The sequence below is a fragment of the Lonchura striata genome, chromosome 3 (assembly GCF_050655825.1).
Source record: "Lonchura striata isolate lonStrDom1 chromosome 3, ASM5065582v1, whole genome shotgun sequence".
NCBI lineage: Eukaryota > Metazoa > Chordata > Aves > Passeriformes > Estrildidae > Lonchura > Lonchura striata.
In genome coordinates, this window is record NC_140705.1 from 101278936 (window position 1) to 101305458 (window position 26523).

The 26523-nt window shown below is 38.6% G+C and overlaps 1 protein-coding gene across 3 annotated transcripts in view; it reads right to left on the reverse strand.

Annotated features, from left to right (window-relative positions):
- The window catches only part of EML4 (EMAP like 4), a 143559-nt gene that overhangs the window by 97769 nt on the left and 19267 nt on the right, over positions 1-26523 (reverse strand). The window contains exon 1 of one of the 3 annotated variants that reach the window (XM_085575975.1): positions 12396-12615. The exons of the other annotated variants lie outside the window; for them this stretch is intronic. Coding sequence (XP_085432101.1) covers positions 12396-12420 — 25 coding nt within the window. The 5' untranslated portion in view covers positions 12421-12615. Of the gene's footprint in view, positions 1-12395; positions 12616-26523 lie in introns of those variants that run through there. 3 annotated transcript variants of the gene reach the window in all.

Genomic DNA, 26523 nt, shown 5'->3' on the forward strand with positions numbered 1-26523 from the left:
GAGCTGCTTCCAGCTCTGTGCCAGACATGAGCAACACAGCAGCCCCATGGTGTCTCCAAGGCAAGGACAACCTCCTGGGAAACCTCCTGTCCCCATGGAAGGGAAAGCCACAAATTCCTTGCACAAAGGGTCTCTTTCCAAATTCCTCCAGGAATTTAGAAAATGACATTAAAACTGGTTACTCCTCTTTGACAATATGCACAAAGATGCTCATTCCACAGGTCTGGGAATAGAGAAGGTGCCACATTGGCATGTTTGACACTAAGGACCAGGCAGGAAATAAAATTTAGGGGATGTTAGCAAAGAGGGGAGAACAGATGGCCAACAAAATACCTTTATTTCCTTTCATCCTGTTTTTGCTTTTCTTGTCTATTTAAACCATTAATTTTTGATGACAGGAACTGTTTTCAGGCTCTTACTATGCTAAAAGAGGCCATTACATGAAAGAACATTTTTTTTTACTTTTAATCTAGGAAATTTCTCCTAGTATTTCTGCCTAGAAACAAGTAATCTTAGTCCACGATTTTTCGCAACAAGGATTTTTCTAGTCCCACCTGCACATCAAAAAGACTGAAAAAGCAGATTTAAAATTTACGCTTCATTTCACTCTCCCAAAGGACCTTGATAAAAGTGAAACCTACCCCTGGAACAGCAAAGATTAAAAATATTTATTTCAAATCCTTATTTCTTGTTTTTCTCTCTTCCTTTGTCTAAAAACAGTTGAAAAATCAGGCAAGTAATCCTTCTTTTGTCAAGTGGGAAATAATAGAACTCAACAAGATTTGCACTTCTCCAAATAAAGGCTAAAGGCTCCCTTTCTCGACAAAACTGGAACTGATTACAAAACTCCCTAGATCTCAATATGAATTCACCTTAAAAATGACCTGCTTGTGGGGTTGAGCAGGCTCCTTAGTGATATAAGCCAAAAAAATCTCACCTACACAGAGGACCAAAAGTGGCCTTAAAGATTGATTTATCTGTATGTAAACAGAACCAGGCACTGACCTGGCCCCTCAGAGCAGCTCACTGGGGGTCACAAAGGACAAAGCAGCAGCAAAACAGGAGGTGATTACTGCAAAATTCAACTCAGATACAACATGGGCCACACCTGTTCAGTGACCTAAAGGAAAGGAATTGCTGTGTCAAGTGAGATGACAAAATTGTATTTATTAATGAGTTCCTTTGGGGTTCAAAACTTTTGAGATTCTAACATGGGAAGATAACATTAAAAACATGCTCACCTGTTAAGGAAGCAACAGCAACAATATACCTGGGGCTACTTGAATACTAAAGTCTACAGACAACATTAGGCAGAAGTCTGAACAGCTGGACATTTTTCACATAGAAAATAATCTGAACAGCCTTACTGCACATGCTGCAAAGATAAATCGTGGAGCATTAAAAGAAATTGTTAGACAGGATGTGTCCCACTTCCTCTTCCTTCTCATTGAAAACTAAACAACATAAATCACAACCAGTTATTTCAAATATATTCCACCCTTGCCAGGCATCACTACTTGCTAATGCTTTCCCTCTGCCCATTTCTCCTCACCATTAACTCACCAGAATAAAAGCAAGCAAACAAACAAACCAAAAAACCAAACAAGCAAACAAAACCAAAAATCCTCCACCCTCTGCACACCCTCCTCTACACACCCATAACCAGCAGACCTGATAACGTCTTCCCCTTCTGGAGCTTAAGTAAAGCCAAAAAAACAAACAAATAAACAGGACCCAATCAAACAAACAGAAAATAGAGGGGGAAGAAAAAGGGAAAATAGTAGGGAAAAAGGCAAGAGGAAAGGGGAAAAAGAAAGCAAACACACAGAACAAAGCCACAAAACCCCAGCAAGCACAGAAGAGGGTCTGGGCAATTAAATAAAAGGAGCAATCTCAACAGTACAACAATATATGCAGCAGATCCAGACATACAATTAAAATTTAGCCATTCAAAGGTTTCATAGTTTCACATCACCATTAACATCCATCATCACTCTTTTAGAGGGAGGAACCATCCACAGCTTACACAGTTTCACATCACCATTCACATCCCACTTTCACAGGAGGAACAATGAACACTTGCCTATAGAGCACAAGCATCTTCAAGCAGACACATTGCTGTCTACATGGAATTAGAAAACAACCTGAGTCCATAATTGGTGTCATCAGACACTTTATATCAGTCTTTCCATTCCTAAACCTTATCATATCCTAAAATTTCAATTAAAGGTAAAGGGATCACATCTGGAAAAAGAATCATACAAATTCTTGTTTTCAGACAGCCACATTCCTCGTATGGCAGTTAAAAACCTGCCAGAATTTCCCCTATAAACATGTTTCCAGCAATTTCAGCTCTCCCACGCAGTCTTCAGTCCTGAAGTAACAGTCTCCTGCAGAAAAGGTTGTTTTTCATAAACACACACATACAAATAATTTGGCCACACATTTCTCTTGCATGATGCATTGTTTTCCACATGCTAGCACCAGTGTCCTACCACAGCTGACAATTCGGAGACTCAAAAGGAAAAGCATTGGCCTTGCAAGAAAACAAATCTCTGCCACATTATGAAACACAAGAAGTAGGCTAAGAGAAACATAACCTTTGAGAGGTACCCAATACTCACACACAAAGGCCAAAATTGCAAGGTTAGAGTAGTGGGTGAGGGAAAAGAAAGAAAGAAAGGAAGAGAAATACTGTCAGCTGAGGTCCTACAGAGGTTTACACCTGTGGTCCATGGATTTCTCTCCCATAAAATGGGAAGGGTGAACTCCTGAGAAACTGACATGTTCTATTTTTTGAAAAACCCAAACAAACATGAATGATAGCAGTGGCACAGACATAAGAGCTGAATGATTCCTTGGATCAGGGTCATGATCAGCCACAGGTCAGCAGGGATGATGTCCCAGTCGTCTCCTGCTGTTGGACAGGAGAGATGACTAGCAGCTCAAGCAATCACAACCCAACCCAGACCATTCCTGGCCACTTCCCAGAGACGCAGTCAAACAGTCTGGCAGAAACTATTCAGTTTCTTTTCCAAGCTAAGGAACGAATCTGTTGAGGAACCCAAACTACCTGGATGAATAAAAACCTGACCCGTGATGCTAAAAATAAGCTGGAAACCTTTTTCTTTCCGTAACTAAACAAAAGCTTAAGAAAGAAAAGCACATTTTAGAGTTACAGGATGCTAACAGTAGAGTAAAACCAACTGGGAGCCTGCCTGAGCTGAACCATCCAGAAGAAATCTTGGGGCATTGCTGTTCCTATGCACTGCAGCTTCAAAGCAGGGGGAGAAAGACAGCTACTACACACTGAGGTGTAAGAGATCTTTTAGGGAAAAAAAAAAACAACCTGGAACAAACACCAAAGAAAATGTTTTGCCTTCCATTTCTCTAAAGAAAACAAAATGACCCACTGAAAATGAGGAGAGGGTAATGGTTATTGCCACATACAATGTGGAGACAAAAAATAAAGAAATAAGGGGGTCTGGATAATCTCCGTTCCACAATACTGAAATAATTGTCACTCACAACTGTGACAGATGCCAAAAATCACCACAAGAGGGAGGGGGAAAGGGAGTCATTTGGGAGCAAAGGAAGATCAGCCTTGATGCTACAAGTGCAAAAGCATGACCTTGATAAGACAAGAGCTGAACAAAAGGCATCAGAGAAATGCATTTAAGCAGTGAAATGAAGACAAGGCAAATTTCAGTTTACATGAGTAATTTATTCCTCAAAAAAGGAACCAAAGATCTTACAACAGTGAACTTAATCCAGAATTAAAGCAAGAACTGATGCAATAACAGTAGTATTTAAGGTATAGACATATAACATTTTAAAGATGGATGAAACACTGGTTTAAAGACAGGCAACAGAGAGAAAAGATATCCAAACAAAGAGAAGATGTGTGTTCCTTAGGTTTTGTAACATCAGGGCTATGTGTAAGCTACATAAATAGCCATTAAAAAAAGCAGGTATACAATAATGACTCCTGGGAGACCAAAGTTTGGAGAATTAGCTGTTCCCAAAGGCATCTCTCAGAAGCTGGACAATCCTCTGGGCTAGTTGGAGCAACACTAGTACAACAAAATTTAAACACATGAAGTGAAAGGCAACTCTGAATAATAACTTCTGCAAAGTAACAGGAGATGAGGGAGAGAAGGAAGCCATCAGAGCATCAACTGCTGTTTGAGACTGATGCTCTGCATTACTTTTACACACACACACACAATAAATGCCAATTTTCAACAGTAAACCAGAATGATCAATTATATAAGGTGTTGGCAAACCACTACTCGTAGTTTTATACATATAGTTGTGGCTACCAAATCAAAAGCAAAAGAAAACAAAACCACCTGCCTTTCCCAAAACCAGTTTACCTGAAACAGGTGCAGACAAGACAACTTAGAAAACAAAGCACAGAAAAAAAAAAAATCTGTTTTATAAGGGAAGGTAAAGCACTTAGGATCTTCTAGCTTAGCAATTAGGAGCAGAAAGCAACAAGAGTTCTGTAGGTATGTTTTTGTAAGGCAGGATGGATCTCAGGAAAAGAAAGGGGAGAGAGGGAAATACAAGCTGATGGAAGGACTCCCACTGCCCCAAAGCTTGAGGTATTAGTCCATCTGGGCTGGCAAGCTGTATTTCAATAAACTTGAAAACAAGCTTCAGCAGGGTCTGCACAGCACCTCATTTCTATATTCACTACTGCTTGAGTGAAATTTTCCTGGGTGGGACTTTTGTAGCTCAGGTATGGTGTGTCCCTCCACTCAGCCAGGCATTTACATTTATCACATTTCCTGCTATAACAGAGAGGTAGAAAAAATGTCTCTGAACTGCTCTGCTGCCTCCCTAGGGCACACTATGCTTTATTCACACTTTGTCATTTTATAAAGGCTTTGGATGTGTTAGAACACATGGGGAATGGGAGCAACAGGCCCATCTAGATTTAAATTTTTCTTTTTTACAAGACTATTTGGGGAAATTGTCCCCTTCAGCCCTCCATTCCCAAATCAGCTGTACTTTAATAGTCCATTACAAGAGAAGAAACAAATCTCAATATTTACTTTGTGTTGAACTATCAGATAAACGCTGTGTCTATTTCTGTTCTATTCAGTCTCCCACAATTTCCATTACAAGGTATGCACTAAGCATTTTGACAAGAAGTTCCCCACGGCTAAAAATCTCAGTGCTAAAATAATAAACAGAAATGTTTATTAAGGTTTGCATTTCAAACTCAAATAAATTTTCAAAATTAATCTGCAATTTTCTCCAGCTTACTCCACTGAAAAACAGGCTCACACAATGTAAAAGAGCTCACAGACACAAACTAATGTTGGAAAGCGAACTCCAATCTCAAGGCAACATCCTTTGGTTTGTTTACTCTCCTGGAATACCAACAAAATGCACATATCTTTTGCATTTCTTTGATTAGAAATGCCTCATGATGCCTTTTGTTCTCTTCTCGAGTTTGCAAGGCTTCCTGCACTGGGTATAATACAGAATGCAGTACCATTTTAAATATATTTTCAATCATTAAATTGTTAGGATATGAATATATGCTGTTAGTTGCTTTAAAATTCTGGGTAAAGCAGGCATTAAAACCTCAATAGAATATCTCTGATACTCCAATGGCAATCATATGTATGGCCAAAATAATTTGTTTTCAGCAAATTTACATATGACTTTGCATGCGTCATACCTCAAGTCTCTCCCTTTGCTTGAAAGCATGACACTATTCTGGCAAACCAGCCATCTTTGCCCCACCCCCCTTTCTGCAGCCTTTCTTGGCTTTTTTTTTAAACACAGGTTCAGCTTGCCATAACCTATAACGTTTTGGAGTAATTGCCTTTGAAAAAAGTAGCCTTCTCTGACTGGCAGTTAGACCTGCTAGCAAGAACTTTGTCCTTCCCTTTCTTTCTTCAAAGGAATATGTGGCTATTTTGGACAGCATGTCAGTATGTTCTATCTGCTATAAACCAGCTTTAAAAATATACTAAGATAAGTTAATTCTGTATGTAGGCAAAAGCAAATGTGATAAGTACACAAACCCCAGCCCCCTTGCTCCCAAAAAACTCATCCTGAAAAAAGCTGTTAGTTTAACATAGAAGTAGGAAGAGAAATTCACTTGATACTCTGAAAGCTTTCACAGAAAACCAATATATAAAATGTTTTCTTTAGATGCAAGGGGCTAAATATGGAATTTATTACCACTACTGTTCAAGTATGGCGACATCTAAAACTGAACCTAAGCCAGCTCCATTTTCTTCTTCCTCCCTCCATTTCTTCCACTAACATAATGGAGCATCCTTCAACTGATGGATTTGGCAGACAGAATTAAGGAAATGGAGTTTCAAAGAGCACCACCTCAAATCCAGAAACCTCAGTGAGGACCCTCTGCCTTCCAGCCTGAGCCCTGGGGGATGCACAGGTCCTTGCTCCTGGCAAACACAGCCAGCCCAGACAAAAAGAAAGCCCAGCCAGAGCTCTCATGTGCCCCCAAAGAAAGCCCAGTGGAAGCCCCCACTCCATGGACTTGGGAGCCAGCATTGACAATAGTCACCAACCCATTAGTGCAACAGCTGAGCATCTCTCTCTCAGCCTCATTAGTGTCATCGTTTTAACTAAATTATTCCCTCTGAGGTTTCCTGGAGCCAGGCCCATAAACCGATGACCCAACAGCCCATTAGGATTATTTCCTTTCCACAAATTACATATGCAACACAGATTAGATCGGTCAGGACTGGGGAAAAAAAAAAAAAAAAAAACCCACAAGATTTTTTTCTTTCCTTGTATTCACCTTCCCCCTTTTTAAATACATAAGCCCTCAATAATTGAGAGCAGTCAGTCTTTTGCTTTTCTGTATTTGGCACATAATAGTCTTTGGCTATGTTAAACAGAGAGTTTCCTCATGCACAAAGCATCGATTCTCTCCTCCTTGTGCAAGCACTACCCAAACAACCTGAAGAGACAGGATGTTTAAATCCAAAAATCATTCCCTGAAGGCACAGAAAAAGGAGCTTTTTCAAGAGCTTCATCAGTGTCTGAACAGCAACCCAAAGCATTATGCTAGCTTTGCCTATCTTTCATGACCCTGTGTAGCATTTCAGTTTAACACTCATTCTAAGCAACTTCCATTTAGGGCTGTGGTGATAACACAGAAAAATCCTTCTAGAAAATACTTCTGACACTAATAATATATTAAGACATAAAAACTATTCTAGGAGTTCTCCCATTCTCCTTCCTAGAAATCAAGAATAAAACTGAAAAAGGAGCAGGACCTCTCACTATTTAGCCTCAACACAAACACTATTATTAAAATTGAAGCAGATTTGACTGCTGGCACTACAACAACCTGGTGAAACAAACAGCACCTTGTGTTTGATGGTGGTGTTTCCTTCTTCCCTGTTCATTGTCAGACACAGCACCTCTGCTCCCTACCATGGCTTCCTCCAAGCTAGAGACAACCCTAATGGTGCTTCTCTCCATATTTTATAAAAATGGTTTAACATAAAAAGCATTCTTAATTGTTACTGAAGTAAGCTGGCAAGAAAGTCACATATATATTTAAATTTTAAAATAAATATATACACTTGCATGTATCTATGTATATATATATAATATATGCACATTTTTATGTGTATTATATATACTTTTAAGTACAAGAAAAAAGTATGGTTTCACTTTAAAATACTCTCTCTTCCTATTCCTGCCTCACCTGGTGGGTTTTTGGAAGTTGAAGATTTTCAACTGAAAGGTTACATCATGGGATGTAATAGTCAAAAACATCAAAGCATTTGTAAAAGGCAAGCATATTATTCTTATTAAAGCACAAAGTTTATAGCTAAGTAATAAATTATCACTTCCCAAATTTTAAAAAATTTATTATGCAAGTAAAGGAGAAACGACATTTTCCAGAAGCCCGACAGTAAAGAGATAGGCATCCACCATGTGAATTCATAAAAACCAGGCATTAGTTTCCTTATATCTGTGCCTCAGACCACAGGTATATTAAATAAAAAATTTCAAAAAGTGGGGACAAAATGGTTCTTGCTACTTCTAGACTCATCACACAGGTCAGCCTAGCATGGCCAAGGCTATCCTCCCTCTCTCCCATTCTCACCTTCCAGCTGAAATATATGATAAAAAAGATGCTGTTCCTCCAAATATCGAATTCAACCCACAAGCAGTTTATTTTTAATTTTACTCAAGAACATTTTACATCTTGACACATGGAATGCCAGCAGACAAGGATCCCTGAACAGGTAAATTGAGCAGAGACCTTCCTGTTGAGCACTACTGGACATGACAAACTCCAGCCACTTCAGAACTGTCCACTAAGTCTTTTATTAAAGCTAAGTTTTGTACTGACATGGTCACAAACTGGGAAGGGCTCTAAAGTGCTTTTCAAGTCTTGTAAACACAGAACTATTAACAAAAATGTCAAGAATTCCCAATATGGAGTATATATAAAGCATTTCCTTAGCATTGTCCTTTGTGTGCCTTAGCACCAAGACCCAATGCATCACAACAAGTAGCAGAACAATGTGTCACATTCTCAGTGCCCCAGAGTACATTTTTTTCCTTGTATATACACTGTTAAATGACCCACTTCTTTTGACCACAAGGAAAAGGTGACTACTTAAATTATTATATGCCTAGCATTGCCCTATCAGCCCAAATACACACCAGCATCATTTCAATCTAGACATTTGCAACAATATTAATTTATGGAAATGTTCACTTTGTAGAAGCAGCAGACATATGTTCACACATATTCTCCAAATGTATACACACACACATATGCTCTCAAGAAACCTGCCCTCCCCACCAGAGGAGCTGATAAGATGCTCCTAGAATCCTTGTCTCTGTCATTTTACACATTGAAATGCACGTGCTGAAATAAACGCTTCTTTCCCTAGGAAAACAGAGAAGAGTTCTTCTAATTAACTCAGTACCTTAGAAATCCACTCGCTAGCAGCAAAACAGAGTAAAATCAGCTCTTCACCCACGATCAGGCAGTGAAAAAAAAAAAGCTTTATTTAAAAGCCAGGTATATTGTTCTAGCCAAGTGCAAAGCAATGACTTCAAGTGACATTTACTTTGGCAACCTCACACAAATCAAGATCACCCATTTTGCCTTCAAAAAGGGATTTTGGATCAACCACATTAATGGGACATTGTTCATTACAACTATGCCAGTTCACACAAATCTGGTTTTCAATAGAAAAAGACACAGACTAGAACCATTTCAATTCTCCTTGGAAGAAAATAAGCTTTTTGTGAAAGTTGGCAGCATCCCTTGCCTTTTCTTTAGTTAAGGGAACAAAGTCAATGTAGAAGATGTGGAACTCACCATGCAAGAAATACCCTGAGAGCACAGAACAAACTGTGTTTTGCAGGGATCTGTAATTGCATGGACACAAGCACCTTTTTTAACCAAAGCACAATGAAGTGGGCAAATTGCAAGCAAAACGCAAGGGTGTCTGAAGGCTGTTTGGAAAAGATGTAATAAAACAGAACTAAGAAGCTCTCAATTGCCTCAGCCCAGAGATGAAACAGGGGAAGGTTGTACACAGATGTATAGAAAACTGCTGCTCATGAGGAAAAACAACAAAGAGCACAATTGCCTGGGAGAGCAGAGCAACTTGAGTGACCGAAGCAGCATCCTGCCTTTCCATCACCTCCCTGAAGCAGAGCCTGACCAGCTCCAGCTCACACCACTCTGGCTCTCTCAAATCCTCCTGCCTTCCACGCCCAAAATGCTTTGGGCTGCACTTCTCCATTTCTGAGGACCTGTTCCACAACCCATCATAACTCTGACTCTCAGGATTAGAAACGTTTCAATTGCAGTTGGGTTAAATCTTCCTATCCTCCCCTATTTAAAAATCAGCCCTAATCATTACTTACACACACTAAGCTTTGTAATCTTCATGCAAGCCTATCTGGGTGTTAATTCCTGCAGCAGGTAATAGGGATGGATGTTCTTTCCGTAACTAGAGAATTTTCCTTGAGCTAATTGAAAACAGGCATATTTTGTGAAATGCCTTCTCCTGCCAATAGTCTAGCAGGGAGGCAATGCAAGCATGATTTATGAGCTGTGAATATCACGTAAATCTGTCTTCAAGGAAAAGGTTCATCTCTGCATAGAATAACTTTAAGTACTCAATTATCAACACTCTTAATTTAACCTATTTCCTAACAAAGCACAAAAATCACACTGCACATCCCAGCCCTTTCTCAGAAGTTATCACACCAAATGAATGGTTATCACTTATATCTAAATGCAGTCAGAAAACCAAACCTCAATTAAAACATTCTTAAATTAGATTATTTCATGTTTTTTCCAAGTCTTTTACCATCCCATTTTCACATTACTTTAGCATTCAGCACTTGCTTTGTGGCCCAAGGGAAAGACAACAGTTTGTCAATCCTGGAAGTTGAAAGACCTTTTTCACCTATAACAGCTATTGTATACCTCTTACCTTCTCCAGCAAGCTTTTTAAAATTAATTTCCATTTGAAGCCTGTGTATTACAGAGACAAGAAAAATTTTGTTCTAGGAAACTTTCAATACATGTCAAACAGTTGAACAACTATCCCAGTAGAATCACATTCCCCAACTTCTTCTGAAGCACACAGAGTTTTCTTTTATCATTAAGGAGAAACTGCTCTTGAGTATCTGGATCTCTGAGGTATCTTGTGTCTATCATAACTTTACTTCCAGCAATGCTGAAGCTATTCTCTGTGCAGATACTCAGTCTCCTAGTCAAACCACACCGAACCCAGATAATGTTTATTTGTATTACAGCAGGCAAGTCTGCATATATGAATGGTTGAAAATGTATCACTGAGGAAATGTTTTTTCCCTAATGAAAAACCACACTAAATACTTTAGTAGCTATATTAGAATCTTTAATTAAAAAAAAAAAAAAGTGGTTTGGTATTTGGTGATCACTGCATTGGTTGGAAAGTGCTACCCATGAAAAAAAAACTGGGCTTGCAAGCTCATTTTCCTAGTCTGTGCTTAGTGGAAAGTACAGTTTAGTCTCAAGGTACAGAATACGCCTGAATCTTTCACCAGCACCTCCAAGAGACTTAGGAAAGGAGTGGTGCTGATTAGCTCTGAAAGTCCTGTCAGAAAGCAGGCACAGAAAAGCAAGAAACACAACAGTATTAGCAAGTTAAAAGGGAGGAAAGTAAGTCTATTTTTGTAAATGACGAGTTTTGCATGCCCATTTTAACTCGCAAACAGTGGGCTTTGATGATGAATGTGGTATTGTACGCAACACGGTAGAAGATTACAAACTGCTTTCAGTGAGGGTCTTTGGGAGCTGTCCCATAATTTGGCAGTAAATGAGGCAGGACAAACATAAGGCAGAGCTAAATGCAGCAACGAACGGATTGGAGAAGCTCCACACGCCGCTACTATCATTTCTTCACAAGTCATTTATAAAATGACTGCTTCATTTACTTCTGCTGTAAACAAAGATTTGACCCCTGGCATCTCATCTGACTGGAGAGCGGTATTAGCAAAACTCTGAATGCTCTCCAAGACCATGACTCTTGATTTCAGCCCTCTACACTCAGAAAACATTCAAACATGATGCTTAAAGCACTTTGGAGCTTGACAAAAATTAGAATTTGTATCCAAAGGTCAAATTTCAGAAATCTCAATATGAAACTTCAGTGGCTTGATAATTAAAAGTTATGTGTGTATGCATGTACATAAATATGGATGGCTCCAGGCAGAAATGGACAGATCTGCTTTTGAAATGCTGATCCTTCAGGATTTAATTTCAAAACACTGTGGGGTTTTGTTTCCCCCAAAGCAGTTAAGACAGCTAATTTGTAATTAAATGCTTGCTTGCAGTTTGATTATGGTGAGAAGTTGCACTCGCCAGAGACTCAGTCCTGAGCAGGGGTCAGGATATGCAGCCAGTACAGCACAGGGACCAGCTCGGCACATTAACAGCAATATACACTTCTAAACTGTAATTGCTGTCCAAAACCTATTAATTTTGAAGGGGTTCTTACAAATCCATAATTACAGAAAGGCAAATCCTCATCATAAAGCAGTGAAAACTACATTCACACAGTCCTAGAGGGAGCACTTTCGGCAGCTTGGCTCATTAGAAATGTATTCTTGCATTAAACACCAATATCAAAGACAAATGTTAATGCAATACCTCAGAGCCACGCTGAATACTGCATTAAAGCAGTGAAGAAGTACCTGCTTAATTTGATCCACTATCCCTTCTCAATGGAAGGCAATTGGAGCTCAGTGATGGCGTTCTGCATTTTCAGATATCAAGCATAGCTAGCTCATTATAAAATCCTATTCTCCAAAACCCACACCATCTATACCATCCAATACTTGAGAATATTGTGTGTCAACCTTACCACAATGATCAGGAAGAGAATCCATTTATTCTCCTACCATCCAGTTGCCTTAGCACACAAGGGCTGGAAACCTCAACAGTACTTGCTGCTGCTTTTCCTTCTAACTTGGCATTTCTTTAGCACAGCTCCAGTGCAAAAGGAAGAAAGCAAACCACCTCAGATGTTTGGCTGGAAAAGGAATATGGCTATGAACAAAGGTTAAAACTGAAAACTTGAAACTGCTTAGCAGAGGTGTGGCTGCTGAAACCTTACATAGCTGCGTCACCAAGATTTTACTTTGGCAAACACGGCTTCCTGAATTCAAACAAATCAAAGACAGAACTATCTTTTGTTCCAGCAATAAGCAATTATTGCACAGACATGCTTTCAAGGTCACTAGCGGGAAGAGCAAACTACACCAGGATGTGTCAGCCATAAGTAATGCTTTAAAAAAGTTAGCACCAAGCAATACATATTTAAAACCTTCCACACTTAGCAGGAAACAAAGTGCTTACTTCCTTCCAATTGACCACAAGTAAACATGAACAAAAATACCCTTAAAAAAAAGTAATTAATACTTCATAGGTTCATATTCTTCTCCATTACACCTAATTTTTAACAGTCATTACAACCAAAATTAGTTTTCTTAACTTTGGCAAAATAAAATTAAATGTCTTGTTTTACCAACTTCAGAAGAAGAAAATATTGCCCTCAAAACCATTTTAAGAAGAGAAAAATATTAAACAGGGACTTAGTTTTCTTCAGAACTCTATTGCAAAAGAAGTGGTTTTGTATTTGTTAACTTAAGGCTATATAAGCAATATCAATATTCTTAAAAACACAACAGCACTTTTATTGTTGTACTGTTGTATTCCTGTTAATAAAAACATTTACTTTTAAAGAATATAATGTCAAAGGTTTCACCCATTCCTAAAAATGTCACTTATTCTTTTCAGGAGGGCAATAAATGCATTCAGATTACTGTTGACAAAAATAGGCATAAAATTAAAAAAAAAAAAACCAAACAAAAGAAACACAAAGAAAAGCTGGTTTTAAAAAAAGACATGGTATGCAAAGAGCATAAAGCAAATAAACACAAGCTTTAGAAGAGATACAAAGCACTCTTCTTTAGGATGATAAAACAATTTCATTGAGAATGAGGAGGAAGATCATCCCACATTTGTCTGGCAGAGGTTTTACGCCTTTTTGAAATAGGCTGCTGATGTTTGAAGTTAGATAAAAGACACTGGACTAGACAGACAACAGCATGTTCTCATACTGAAGGTCACCAGATGCATGGAAACTATTACTATGGGCTTTGCCATATAATGGTTAAAAACAGCACCTCCTTTTAAACTCACCTGCCTTTGCATCCTTTGCTTACAACAGACTGAATACTGACAACTGAAGACTAAGTGAAGGTGAAGAAAATTATGTGATTCCTGGGGGTATTTTGCCTTTGACCAGTGTAGGAGTTGTCATGTCGAATGCTTTGATAGATGCAATTGTATTTCAGAATGTACAACCATACATCAGCTTTACTGTGCTGATGTACAGACTATACACCAATTACCCAAACATTGCAAGAGCATTTTTTGCAAAGCTCTGTTCACCCGTGATTACTGTATTTTTAAATGCTTTCAGAGCACCTAACATGGGAAAATCATTATTGAATACTGCACTGAGTGCACCGAGCAGAAGAAAACATCTTAAACTGTTTGATTTACTGCCTTGGGTGAACACGTTCTCTCTCAGTGCACACACACGTGAACAATGATTAACTCCTGTAATTCAGTGCAAACAGTAATAAAAGCCAGCTTTCTTCCCCCAGGCAGGAAAGTCCAAGCTAAAGCACCTTTCTTTTGCAAGTCTCAGAAACATCTATTGGAGATAACACTTTGACACTGGGCTTCATCTTGCCCCAAGGACTTTACATCCATAACGTTCAGACTTTGAAGTGTGGAGTTTCTACTTGAACACGTCTGCAGAAGCAATTCACACGTGAAGAATTTACACATACCCCTATAGGTAAAAAAACATAACTAATCCACTATAAATGCAATAGGCATGTGAACTGCTTTGCAGATGTGCTTGGTAACACACAGTGAATGAGGGAAGAATACTTGTCAAGCGCATTATAAAGTTTAAGGCCCTTCTCAAAAAGTAGTTCATTGCATTTGATGCTTACCAATAGGATTTAACCTGACCATCAAAAACTTTAAAGGAAGGTTTCTTTCATAAGCATGAATTATGGAGCTCCCTGTAACACAGGAGGGAGACATGACCAGCAGCCACCATCTGCACTAGATCAGATGGAAATCTTGAGGAGTGACAAGGAGATCCAACATGCCCAACCTGATTTTAACTGACTTGCACTTTTCTTAAAAAAAAAAAAAAAAAAAAAAAAAAAAAAAAAAAAAAAAAGGTAAATCAACAGTTTTATTTGACAGCTTCAGGACTGACTCTCTTACACCAGACTGTGCTCAGCCCTCAGATTTTTATTTGCATATTTGAGATGGAAATTCTTGTGTTACAGGGCAGATATCAACTCCTCAAAAGTCTCTTCCCTGGTGACAGTGATGGCTGCAAAGCAGGTGGAATTGGGCAGATGAAGGCATTGTGACTCCAACAGCCACCAGTGCATGGAAGCACCTGAACTACTAAGGGAGTTCAGTTTCCAGCCAGAGCAATTCCGTTTTAATTCTGTTTATATTCACAGAGATAACAGCCTCATCATCTCCATTGATGCTACAGCCTCATATAGCAGCTTCTTAAACACTGGAGAGAAACACTCATCTGTTCATAAGACAAACAGTTCCTAATGACTTTCCCAAGCACAAGTCAAACAAGACAAAAACCAAAGCATTTGATTTGGGGGTTTCATTTGTCTGTTTGTTGCAGGGGGGAAGGTTGGTTGTTTTTGTTTCTTTCTTTAAAAAGAAGTAAATGAATGCATCACCCCTGACAGACACTGAAAGTCAGAAGCTGTCCAGGTAGTAGGGCTGTACTTCAGAAAAAAATTAAATCTGGTGAGAGTACTGGTGAATCTATCCTACAGCAAGTATTCAGAAAAGGGGAGAGCATTTGCTTCTCCATGGATGTTGATAACACATTCAGACATACTTTATACTGGAAGGATGTGAGAGGGAAGAACCACAAAAACTAAAAACCACACCTCTGAAATTGGCCAATGCCCAAAACTAAGATAATTCTACACTTTGCTGAAAACAAAATGTTGTTTACTGCAACACCTCCTACACCTACAAATGTCAAAAGCATTTGAATTTTCAGAAGAGTTCTCAGCTTCAGTGGCCTCTGAAAGATATGTGTTATTCAATGTAAACACTGATTCTGTGAGAACAAGGATAAGGAAAAAAGAGTGGGTGGGATTATTTCCTTTTCCTTGGATTTAGCTTTGCTAAGTGTTCATTGTTCACAGGAGATGTTCTACCTTTCCATTGTCTCATATGTTTTCCCCACCCCCTCTTTTTTTTCTAAAAGCATTCTCATTTCTTCCATGTACTTAAAATTTGGCTGCCCAATTCTGGATTTTGATTCTACATGAAGGTCCTCTTATCTGTAAACTTGTGTTTGTCCTGCCCCCTTGCTAAATAAGCTAAGACAATAATTAAGCCTCTAGTAAGTAAATCCTCCCAGCCCAACATGCTGCCCCTCTTTGTCTCCTCATTGCTCAGTCATACTGCCTTATCAGGTTAGTCTGTATTGTCTCAAACTTGTCTAGTTTTAGCCAATTAATTAACTTTTCTTGTCCTTTTTGTCCTTTCACCATGCTCACACTGACAGCAAAATGTACATTTGGAACAGAACGACCTCATCATCCCCGACTTCTCCAGAATTCTTTGGCATATCCAACTGGTCACAACAGTTCACTGTGTTTCAATGCACCAGCTGGAATATCATTTTATTCAACATCCTAAAATGTGACAGTGATTCACTCTCACTGAAAGAAAAACCACCACACCACCTAACAAGCAAAACAAGACACCTCCACAGAATTAGAGCACTTATCTCCACAGTGTCACATGTTTTTTTTCCTTTAACTATCTATTGGAGAAGGAACTATTTCACTTCCTCTTTTTGTAAAGTGACATGTTACAAAGTAAACCATCTGCTTCATAGACTTCTCACCCTTCTGCTTTCCTTCCATATATTTGCCTGATGTATTTTATGACTTTCTGTATTGGTTTCCTTTGGGTTGAATTCCCCTTTTCCGAAGGGCCTCTGTTGACTCAACCTTGGTGTACTTCTCGCTCTTCCTGCTTCCTTTTTGTTTGTTTTTTTTTTGTACCCCCTCCAGACATATGTATCCTTTCTGAGACCAGATGTTACTTAAACTTTTATGACCTACATTTAATTATTCAAGGTTCTTTGCTTCCCAAGTCAAATTGTTGATAGCATACGCCTGTCTGAAGGAGTAGGCAGGTAGGAATTAGGCTCCTTCCTCCACAAATTCTCTGGGCTTGTTTGGGCAGAGTTATTAGCTCAGGGTGATCTCTTCAGCAGTACTCTTTTAGCTTGTATTTGGAAAATATCTAAAAAATCATCTCACGTGTAAAAAACACAAACATCATGGCTTAGCTTCCTCTCGCAAAGATTTTAAAAACATTTTTGACTCAGAGGTAATCAGCTTTTACTTCAAATAAGGGACAGAAGTTAGAAGAGGAAGACTGGCTTAATTTTTTTCTCATCCCAGCTGGCATGTCTAAGTTTAGGTAATTACAACTGATGTAGCGGAACTTGGCCAACCTCAATCAGCTGCCTCTGTATTACTGCATATGAAAGGCAGGCATTCAAAACTGCAGGAACCTGTTAAAGCAGGTTGTGCAGTTTAGCTCATCTTTCCAGATAAGTACATATTGCTGAAATTCCCTGAATACCTTTTAATGCAGGATTCCATAAAACAGTTCTTACACCGGCAAAAAATACTGCTTCTTCATATTCAGTGTGGTAAGAAACACAGAGTAGCAGAACACATAAAAGGAAGTGTCATACCAAATTAAGAAGTCTAAAATTCTATGGCTAACCAGAATTAAGTTATGAGAAAATGGCATATTCATAAACAAAAACAAACAAACAAAAAACCAAAACAAAACACCAAAAAACCAAAAAGAACCCCAAACTCTAAGATACACAGCTCTAACTATACCTCTGATAGTTCTATGTTTCAGTAACTAGTTAAGGCTGGGAACATTCATTTTATAGATTAAGCTTACTTATTTATTTTTAAGAGACCCTGCACTATACACTAAAAAAAATGAGGTAAAGAGCAACAGGCTTGTGATTAAGTGTCTTGTAATAAAACATGATATAAAAATCTAACTACAAAAAAAATTAAATAATTGTGAATCAACATTTGATTAACTGTAGACTAGTAAAGTTCATGAGAATATCAAAAGCCAATTAGATGCAGTATCATTTCTACTCTGGACATTTATATATGGATTTCGTTTTAATACATTTTAACAGAGTAGTAAAGGCAATCTCAGGCTCTTGTGCACATGGACACCTTTAATTAATTTACAGAAAAAAAACCAATATTGCAATTTTTAATCTATTCTCTGGACTACTCTCAAGTTGAAATTTTGATTAAAGTAAGGAAAACAATTACCGTCAAATACCCTCGATTCATTGTCTCAAATCACTTTGGTAGATGTGCCAGACTTTTACAAATGCTCAGACATAAATGTCAGTTCTCTATGCAACTTTTGAAAGCATACACATACCTTCCTTTAAAACAACCAAACAAAACCCCCCTCCAAAAAAAAAAGAAAAAATACCACACACACACAAAAAAAAAAAAATCAACCTTATTCAGAATTAGTTTAACATTTTAGAGGGTGAAGACTACGTGTTTCAAGGCTGCCTGTTCCCCAGTTCCAAGGCAGAATAAACCACCTGCAACTGTGCCTTTTCTGTAGTATTAGAATTATACTCTAATAGAACATTTCATTCTGCTGCTTCTTGTTTTTCTTCCAAGTTAAATGCAATCCTGCTTATTCAAGCACACATATTCCACAGTCCACTACCTACCACTGCTATCAACTGAAGCTTTTAAAAGTAATCCTACTCTGCAACTCATGTTTGCAGTGTATTTCCAACAGCTGGGTCACTCAAGTCAGAGTTCAGATATGTGTACACATTTCTAAATCCACTTCTATCATCCCAAGAAATGCCAGATAAAGACCAGCAGTAAGTACTAGACAGACAAAAGGACACTGAGACTTAAAAGATGTGGTTTAGAGCCAGTTGCCACCTGTTTTAGAAGAAACGAGAGAAGCACTGGAATGAGCAGTGACGTTCCACATCACACTTGGGGATGAATGCCTCAAAGGAAACACAAGCATAGAAAGAGCCCAAGCAAACTTGTGACTATCTTAACAAATACAAATGACATTTTCATTGCTTCCTCTTCTTAATGATGCCATTACTTTTAATTTACACCTTTAAAAAAACCCCAAAACAATCCAGAGTAAGAAACAGCAGAAAATAAACAGAAGTCTCAAACACTGAAGCTGACAGTTAATTTATGCAAGTTATACTTTCATCTCACACCTCCAAAATAAGCTTTAAACATTTAGGTCAATAGCTACTTAGCCTACTGGAACAATCATTCGTGCTCTCTAAGTATTAACTATATGGAGGCAACACACAACTCACCAAAGCAGAGAACAAAAATATTATTCTACAGCAAAAGAGAAAAGAAGAATGAATAGTTATTTCTGAGCACCTCTATGCTAGAAATACACCTCTGTAGTACAGGATATTACACACATTACTACAGTGGTTTAGTCAACTTATGAGCAAGTACAAGCAGTAATGCTTAACTGGTATTTGGGATGCATTTATTGCTCATTCTCCAAGAGTTGCAATCAAGAGATTGCCTCTAGTATACAGAATTAAGGATATTTATGATTTTGGATTAGAACTGCTACAGTAAGTTAAAATTAAAAATATTTCAGTGAGACTTTCCAAGAAATTGGCTCATTCTTATCCACTGCCAATACAAAAAAATATTAGAAGCTGTATGTCAGCATTGATTCAATCAACAAGTGCAACCACCTGTTCAATTTGGGTAAGTTACAAAAACACCTTTTTTACAAAGTGTCTCTTCCCTAAACAGCAAACTTCAGTGTCACAGTGATCTCTCCCCCACTGTGTACCAAATTCCATTTTTTTTGTCCTGCCTAGTAAACAGGTAATAAGACTGCATAATTTCCAAAGTAATCAATAAAAATAAGCTTTCACTTTCCAAAACACCTATGTATGATTTCACTTGTAAAAAAAACCAAATAAACAAACAAAAAAAGGCACCAACAAAAAATACATATCTATTAAAAAAAAAAAAAAAAAGCGTTTCACGTGATACATTCATTCTTCAGTTCCCTTCCCTGGGAAGCAAAGAAACCCAAGAATGTAGATGGACAAAAACAACCTTTCCAGAAAGCACTTAATTTGACCAGCACTCATGGCTTATCGATCAAAATCAGAGTACTATATTTTAGTTAAAGCTAATGCTACTTCTTCTCTTCCATGCAAACAAGCCAAATTCCTCCTGAATTTAACCAATGAATAATAATTGATGAGTTATTTTATAAGCTGAATAATATTATTTGTGTTCATACATGGCAGGAGGTGTGATCAGCTGAAGGGCATGTTCTTGCACAGTACATTATTTTAAGCTTGCTGAAGGCTGATGCAATACACAAAATGCACATCTTCCTTTCTTATTTTTAGCATGGGGATCCAACTGCTGCCCCATGCGACATCAAGGGAATAATAAAATATTCTTCTAGTAAGGAATAATTCTGCATGCTTACTAGACAAGATAATTACACTGCCCGTACAGTACGTGCTAATTCTACTTGGCTACAGACAATTAAACAAATACACTCAGAGGCTCTCATCTGACTTTTGAGCCACAAACAGTGAAATTCGCATTTTATAAATATTTAACTGGAAGTAAAAATGGTAAGGCTTATCACAGCTGTCACAGCTTCATGCAACCCAATCAATTAACAATAGAAACCCTTAAGACAATAGAGATAAGGGAAGCCTGCAATTACTCACAAAAACCTAACTGGAACAGACTGCAATGCAATTTCCCAGCTCCTGGAGCAAGCGCTCGCATGACCTCACCAAATCCTGCCAACAAAGAGGAAAAAGCTGCTTGTCCCTGCCAGCTGCTTGTTTAAAGTACCTGCCTGTACCTGAGGAAATGCAAAAATGCAGCAGCCAAGCCAGGGGAGCAGAGGGATGGAATAAAGCAAGAGATGATGGCAGAGAAAATGTCAGCGCATCACAGAAGGAGATTTCCAGCTCTTCATTTCTGATGCTACAAAATATTACTTTGCAATCTGAACTTCATTTATAGGTAGTCACACATAGAGCTGCTCAAACTTTAGTGAGCACTTTAAATCTACAGGGGAAAAAACACTGAAGAAAGGAGAGGGTACTTCTGTATTTCTCTTTCGCTTTGTGGTGAAAGTGACTGCAATGTCACTTGGATAAATCTTGGGGACTGAAGCTGAAATGCTTTGTCTCTACTCCACTAACTCCATCTAACAAACTCACAGACCAAGGTCAGATTTTTATCACAAGCTTTTTATACTTATTTCTAACAGCATGAAAGGCAAATTAACCAAAAGCTCAATACAAATCTTCCTCAAAGTGATGCAGCTGCACAGTAATGACTATATCACTAGCAATTATCAGAAAAGAAATTATACTCTCCAAAATTAATTTGATGGCTGAATTTCGATCAGACTGACAGACCAAGAAACCCTTTTATAACTGCAAACCTAAGGTGCATAGATGAACATCAGAACTGCCTAAAAGTTAGTATTTTTCTCTAAAATGAAGTTACTGACATGTGTCAGAAATTCTAGGATTCCACATGATCTTGATTAGGTCACCACAAAGACCAAAATCTCCAGTGACTGTACACAGTGAAAATAGAGCACATGATTCTTCCCTGCAGCACCAGAAGGGGAAATTTCCAAGTGCACATGAGCTTTCCCCTCTCAAAACCCTGCCCCAAGTTTCCCCAACACAAAAGTCCTCTCTCATTGAAGCAGTTTAAGGTGAACTTGCAGCCCCTTCCAGCAGGTACAGCTTGCTGCTCGAATCCATATTCAGCTACTGCAAGGTGAATTTCAGGCAGCATGGGGGGGGGGGGGAGCCCTCCCAAAAAGTACCAAAAGCCAAACAAAACAAAACAATAAAAAAACAAAACAAAATAAAGCTTTTAAAACAAATAAATAAACAAATAAAGCAAACACTCAAAAAACTCCACCCACTTGCCACTGTCAACAATGAAAAAAATAAAATAAGATAAACATCTTCCTTTAGGTTAAACTAGATTGCAAGTTTTTCCCTGTATTTGACAGCAGATTGTTTTCAGTAGAGTGACTACTCCTCAAGTTATGGTGAACATAGGTATGAATTCTACTCAAAACTGAAGGATTATTTTTATTGTAAGCCCTCCTGCTGGCAATAATCTATACACGCAGCACCTTGAACAACTGATCATTATTTTCTATACTTCCAGCAAACTCAAGTGTTTAAAGATAAAAGGGCAATGCACCTCCATTTGCATTTATTCCTTTACGTACTCCTTTACATTTGACAAGTCAATGTCTCTAACACCATGAACAGCTGTATAAATTCATACATTTTTTCCACATTCATTCCAATAATTCTTAGGTTTTTATTTTGCTTGAATTCTTTAAAAAGGCTATTTTTATATAACCTTCAAAAACATTGTATCAACACTTAGGACAAAAACAAGCACATGCACATTTTCAAGAACAATTTTTTGCTCATTTTCAGCACACTAGTTCTGATCTCTGCTGCCACCACATTCTTTTGCAGGTGACATTCTGACCACTGCATTTGCTAAAACAAGTCACTTATGGCATACTGAAAATGTAGATTCATTCATTAAGGGACCTCACAGAAGATACCTTCCTTTTCATAGATGTGAAATTTAAAAAATCTACCAAACACTTGTCCGCTAGCAAAGTCAACATACTTTGTGTATTTTTTAACAATCAAAGCTGCTTGGCTTAATCAAAAGGCAAGCAAATGCACCTTTGGTTGTACAAAAAGTTCAAAACAAACAAGAAATGGAAAGAACATGTAAGTAACAATGGAGTGAGATGAGTAAAATTAATGCACTAATGCAGAGCTATGGACATATATTTTAAATAATGTACTTGTTTGAACACAGCAGACTGTGGTGGGTGCTGGGTGAGCCTGACATGGGGATGGAGAGGGAAGTGTCAGGGAGGAAGAGCAGGAAAAGAGGTATAAAATCTGTGCAATCACAACACAGGAATATCAAACTAATCCCCCTTTATGACAGGAGTGTTTGACTGAATTATTCCTGCCTTAATTTGCTGTGCAAAACTGGAAGCCCTGCCTCTGCCCACAAAGCAATCTCCCCTATTTGCAACTCCATTCCTCATGCTGACGTGGTAGGAAAATTCTCCACAAAGCTCACAGACATCATTGTTCCCATCCCCATTTTCTCCCCCATTTTAGCAAGTTTATGTGTTCAGCTGTGACTTCCCAACACTCACTCAAGTTGTCTCACTGCCCTATGAAACAGAACCCCTGACTCTGCCAAACCCTGCCCAGAGCTGCACCCCGAGGCTCAGATGAGCCCAAGTGTTTCAGGATGGTTGTGCTTATCCAAGCCAAACACAAGCTCCTTTTCAGAACAAGAACAGTTTACAAAATGAATTCTAAATAATACTTTGCCATCACATCCAGGAAAGAGTCTCACAAAGCGTAAAGAAAATGAAAAAAAAAAAACAGACACAAAAAAAGTTGCACATTTAACAGTTTTAAAATTTCAGAGACTTTAAAGCACAAATTATCTAAAAATAGTTCCAATATGCTGAACCCCCGTGATACTTTGCAGTTTTAATGCCTTAAAACCTCTCTAACTCAGCTGTTTTTCTTATAAATGGCCTCCACACACAGTCAGTGCAATAAAGCTTAAACAATGTAAATTAAACCAACTGCAATTCTCCCTTTAGTTTCTTTTCAGCTCAAATCACTTTGAATGTGGCACTTTCACAAAACCTCCTGGTTGAAAAAAAAAAAAAAACAAACAAAAAGATTCCCCTGCTGGACTGTTGGCTTTCTGCAACAATTCCCAATTCCTTCTTAAATGACATGATGCACTTTTAGAAGTCTACAGTATTAACAATTTTCATTCCACTAACCTGCTTATTAAATCTGCATTGGTCAAATGTAGGGATTGGGTGGGAGAAGAAGGTATGTGATTATTTTAAGGCATGGGATGAAAAACTGGCTGGGTCATCAGGCTTCAAATGCAGGGGTTGTGGTCTAATGGTCCTACTGGTGGCTGATCTCAATGGTGCCCCCTTCATGGGTCCATACCCAGCTCAGTCCTGCTTCATCTGGCCAATGGGATGGAAACACCCTCATTCTATTTAAGAGTAATCATTATCCCACCCCTAATGCAGTCAGTTTAAGGGAAAAATTCAGCTCGTATTACTTCTGGGTTGAGTCACCACCCCTGGAGACATTTAAATGCCAAGCAGATGCAGCACTAAGGGACACGGTCTAGTGGTGGACATGGCAGTGCTGGATCAGTGACTGGACTTGATCTCAGAGGTCTTTTCCAGCCTGAACAATTCTGTGAATCCATGATATCAACCTTGGGGAGGACTGAAATGGTGGGGTGTATATAGGGCTGCTGCTGCCCAGCATCAGAACAAACTAGAAAACTGGCCTGACAGAAGTCTCAGCAAGACAAACACGGACTTGCAGCAGCACAGGAAAATCCCACATGGCCATTCAGGCTGGGATGACCAGCACAAAGAAGCTGAAAATCCAGGAGAAGAAACTGGGAGGGGTCAGCAAGGGACCCTTGCAGCAGCCAAGGCTGCCCACACACTGGATTGTTTGAGCAGAATTGCAGGCAACACATTGGCAGAAAATTATTATTCCCATCTGGGTGGCAGCTGGACACACAACCAGTTTGGTATCTTCCAGTAGAGAGGAGATGGGCCAGCTGGAGAGAGTCAGGGATAAGGAGGCTGCAGCACATCATGCAAGAGCAGAGACTGAGAAATGTCAAAGCAGGTGCCAATTCAATTCCTCACTACCTGGGGGAGTGCAAACTACAGAAAAAAAGTGAATCACTCTCTTCAGAGGTGCAAAAGGAAAGGGCAACAAAGGAAATTCCATCTCAGCCACCTGTTTTAGCTTTTAAACACACTCAACCCATTTTTTTCCTTTGTACCCAGAGTTGTAACCTTTTCTTTTACTTCTAGATATTCAAAACTCAACTGGAGCAAGACCCTGAGTAACGCTATGTGTTTTTGAAGCCATCACTGCTGGAGCTGGAGGGTGTTGGACCAGATGACCTCCAGTGGTTCCAACCTACATTTTTCAGTGATTCTATGATCTATTCTAGGACAGCATGCATGGTATAGGATTACAAATGTAATATATCAGCAAGCCAAAACACACTGCCAGCCAAAATGCAAGAATAGAAGATACTACTCTACTCTCTTTCGACATATTCTTGTCACCAGATGCTCCAAAATGCTACATCAAAACTCATGGGAAAAGGGGAAAAAAGGAAAAAAAATCCAGAAATGCAAACACACAGTTGCTTTGACATATCTGTACATACAGACTTCTACCTTAAATATAGCAGATCATACCTTTCTGTGGCTCACCTTTGAGCAGCAACACAGGTAGTACACATGCTGTTGGCACTCATCTGGCATGAAGGACAAAAAATCATCTGGGACAAAAGGTAAGGAAATTTTTAGATATACTGGTTGTCGTTTTACTGCCACTAGGACCTATTCTGAAGTCACAATTCAAAGAAAAACTAGGAGAGGAAATTTGTTTATTTAAATAGAAGCATCTGATAGCCAGCCAAAGTCACAATGAGCAGTCTGTAACAAACAGCCCGGGGAAAACAGAATTTCTGTAACACAGCTGATACAACAAACTTTCATCCAATATAAATGTGGCACTGGCGTCTCACGGAGCCAGGAGGGCTGTGTTTGGGAATTGAGACCACTGCACATGTTAGGTCAGAAATTCAGCTGATGTTGATCAACAGAACCCCATCAAGGAGAGGGGATCTGGCCTGCTGTGCTTTGGTTGCATAGGTTGAAAAAACTTCAGTAGAGTCTGATGTGATAACTTTGTTTTATGTGGATGGACAGTCTGACAGAGAGTCAGTTAAGAACATGACAAGGGATTACTCGTTTCAATATGTGATCATTTAAGCCAGAAGCTGACAGAATATGCCTCCTCTCTGAAGAATGTGAAACCAGTCTACTCTACACACATAGCATACAGAAGAAACAATTACTTTTTTGCAAATAAATATAATAAAGATACTGTGTGTCTAAAGTTCAAGTTAGCTTGAGAAGTCTAACTGAAATTTAATGTGAAGGCTGGAACCTGGCCATAATTTAGGTGAACAATAGGAAGCTACACTGGGTGAAAAGCATAGGTGCCAGTAGAACCCAACAAGATAAAAGCCAGTAATAAGCTGTGTCTTACACATACACTGATCTTCCTGCTTCCTGTAGTCACAAAAACATTTCTAATCTACCCACTGAAAAGTCTATTTTCACTTGAAAAATTAATATCTTGAAGAATTTAATTTTCACTGATGGCCTGTGGGGAAGAATGGAGACAAAACGAAAAACAGAACCATCCAGCACTACACCTTCAAAAAAAGTTCACTCCATGTTGGTTAGAGTTGTGGGCATTTTCAAATAAGCCCAGAAGCAAATAATGAAGACTGAGGTGAATGGACTTGGGTGAAAATAACTTCAGAAGTTAAAATACTGGATAATTTATGCACTAATACCTAATTAAAGAAACAGAGGTTGAGACATACTGCAGACACTCAACTATTACTACGAATGCATCTCTGTCATTTGGAAACAGCCTGTATTGTAAGAGTTCCTGCACAAGCTGTACAAATAGTTATTGAACTGAGTACAATTTATGCAATCATACATGTGAAAAGAAAGAAAAGAAAAAAAAATCCTACAGAGAATGGAAAAGAAGGGGGAAATATTTCAGTAGAAGATTCCTTATTTTGCTGGCCCAAACATTA